Here is a 2,774-nt window from a genome sequence, read left to right as displayed (position 1 = left end):
ATATATATATATAATAATAAATAATATATATATATATATATATATATATATATATATATATATACACAGTTTATTATAAATTAAGTGTACTGATCATAAATAAAATTAATATAAAAAATTAATTTTTCTTCCTCTTATTACTTTTTATTCGAATATATAAACTAATCAAAAATTACACATATGATCGTTTCTTTAAATTTAATTCCAAAAAATTTAATGCATTCCCTTCTATCTCTCTTAGCCTCCATTATAAATTTGAATTTATTGTGAAGATCGTCGAAAATAATAATCAATTTATTTATATAATTATTTATATAAATATTTATATAATTCGGAGCTGCTAATGCAATATCATTTACATATCTGACGTAGAAAAGTGTGTTTAAGATAATTTATTTTTCTTTTTCATTATAATTCTTTATGTAAAATTCTGTATATATTAATATTTTTGAAAGTTTGACTAGTGTATAGAAATAAAAAAAGCAAACAATATGCATTAAAGTTGCAATATGGCGCCCACGTTTATGCCAGAAATAATTCAACAATAAAAAACAAATGGCTTGATTTACAGTTGTAGTTAATTGGCTTATATATATTTATATGAAAGTATACGACGGGTATATATTACGTTGGAATCGAATCTTTACTCACAATGGCATATCGACATGATCCAGTCAAGGTCTAAATTGAAAGCGTGTTTATCCCAGTTTGTGCAGTTCTTTTACTAGAAATAGTTTCGTTTGAAATGTCGTCGATTATACATATGTACGTTCTACTATTTTTTGTGACGAGAATAATATTTGCCCAATCTTCGTGTTTTTGTATGTATTTCTACATATTTTTATTACAAATGTTAAGAATTAATATTGTGTACATATTAATATTGTGCGCATATTGTTCTTCAGGTAATAAAACAGATTTAGATTTCGCGACTGGTATCAACCTGCTCTATTATAAATGGTTTGTACTTACAATAAAACGTATCAAAATAGTCATTAACAATAATAATTAGTATAAGCGCTTCTCAGTAATAGTGAAATTCCTGCAACAATCGCCTATCCCATAACAGTGCCACAGATGTTATTCAATGTGTTGGACGATGACAAACGGGTAATCTTTTATGTTTTTGGATATTTACAATATCCGGAGGATTTAAATGTTCAATTAATTATGGAAGGTATATACATGTCAGAGAGAAATAAGTAGATTATGAAATTAGCACGAAATGATTAATATATATTTACATTACTAGCACTTTGTTATGAAAGAACGGACAATGTTGTGCTACTTGATTGGAGTAAATACTCTAAAGGCTCTTACTCGGTCGCTTTTAGAAATGCTGAAAAAATAGGAAATTTATTTGCACAAAGTATACAACTGCTTGCGGATAGTGGCCTAAATATATCGAGAATTTATATTATCGCGCATTCATTGGGTGCTCACATAGCTGGTTTTGTCGGTAAATGCAATGTCTTCAAGATACCTCGCATTACAGGTATACAATTAAATTATCTTTAATACGCATATGTTTTATTTTTATTTTTAATAGGTTTTTTGTTATTTTAAATATAATTCTTAAATTAACTAATAACAAATATATTTATTAATTCTTAAGTAACAAATATATTTATTTTATATTTTCTACTTACCTCCATTTTTTATATTAGCGAGAGGCAAGAAATCTGCTTGTAAGAAATTTATAATTTATAATTTTATACGATTTATAATTTTATACGATTCATGCAATTTGTAGATTGTTCTAAAAAACGTTCCTTAGCGTAAAATTATTGTTTATAGCATTGGATCCTGCGAATCCTCTTTTTTATCTTCCCGGATGTTATCTTACACAAAATGATGCGGAATGGGTCGATGTTATCCACACGGACAAGGGTGGATATGGTGCCCCAACATCTATGGGTACAGCAGACTATTATGTGAACGGTGGAATTCGTCCTCAACCTGGTTGCCATTTAATTGGCCTACCATTAAGCGATATCGGTAATAATAATTAATATAATTTAATTAGCATTGTCATTTCGCAGTATAAACTAATTCAGTAAATTAGTCATTAAATAATTAATATTCATTACATGATACGTTACAGATAATTATTAATATTAAAAAATTTTAACTAAATTGAAAAGATGCAAAGATGGTTTTTATATGTATATTGACTATAGTTATTTTTATAGTTTTTAATATTTGAGAAATTATCGATAATTATTTAAAATAATTATACATTTGATATACAATTGCAAAAAATTAATTCAACGCTTTGTTCTAATTATTCTTTTTATATGATTGCTAGATCTCTGTAGTCATCAAAAATCAGTCGTGTTATATGCAAAATTGAAACGTCATTCTACCAAATTTATTGCGAAGGAGTGTTCTTCCTTCATTAATTATATATTCAATGATTGCAATAAGACTCTGGAGATCGAGGTTGGATATACAGCAAAAAATATGTAAGATAATAATTTAACATTTTACTTAATTATTTTTCATAAGTAGACAAATTCACAATTTTTATAAAGTAATAAAAAATATTAACTTTGAACTTTTTTTGCAGACGCGGATCATTTTTTTTTATGTAGATACTATATAGCACAATTATTGTACTATATTTAATATTAGGTGTAAGAAAAAGTTCGTGGCGTTTTTCCCGTTAGATGTAACGGGAAAAACGCCATGAACTTTTTCCCTAATATATTGACAAAGATTTATGTTAATATGATAAAATATTGATTCTGTTCTGATAATTGTTATATATATAT

The 2,774-nt window shown here is 26.3% G+C and overlaps 1 protein-coding gene across 1 annotated transcript; it reads left to right on the top strand.

Moving 5' to 3' along the window:
- Window positions 1-745: 745 nt before the first annotated feature.
- Window positions 746-2,594, top strand: LOC105625442 (lipase member H-like). The gene is made up of 7 exons (XM_012206771.1): window positions 746-821; window positions 906-960; window positions 1,029-1,177; window positions 1,253-1,495; window positions 1,798-1,998; window positions 2,309-2,465; window positions 2,570-2,594. The coding sequence occupies exons 1-7, from the start codon at window positions 746-748 to the stop codon at window positions 2,592-2,594; spliced, it is 906 nt and encodes a 301-aa protein (XP_012062161.1).
- Window positions 2,595-2,774: the final 180 nt, after the last annotated feature.

Source organism: Atta cephalotes, assembly GCF_000143395.1.
Source record: "Atta cephalotes unplaced genomic scaffold scaffold01589, whole genome shotgun sequence".
Taxonomy (NCBI): domain Eukaryota; kingdom Metazoa; phylum Arthropoda; class Insecta; order Hymenoptera; family Formicidae; genus Atta; species Atta cephalotes.
The sequence above is the reverse complement of the archived record's forward strand: the minus strand, read 5'-3'. Positions and strand labels throughout refer to the sequence as shown.

Bases quoted from the DNA above. Each gene is read 5' to 3' on its own strand.
- LOC105625442 (XM_012206771.1), top strand. From the start codon at position 746: ATGTCGTCGATTATACATATGTACGTTCTACTATTTTTTGTGACGAGA. The intron at 822-905 runs GTATGTATTTCT...ATTGTTCTTCAG, and splicing joins TGCCCAATCTTCGTGTTTTT to GTAATAAAACAGATTTAGAT. The intron at 1,496-1,797 runs GTATACAATTAA...TATTGTTTATAG, and splicing joins CAAGATACCTCGCATTACAG to CATTGGATCCTGCGAATCCT.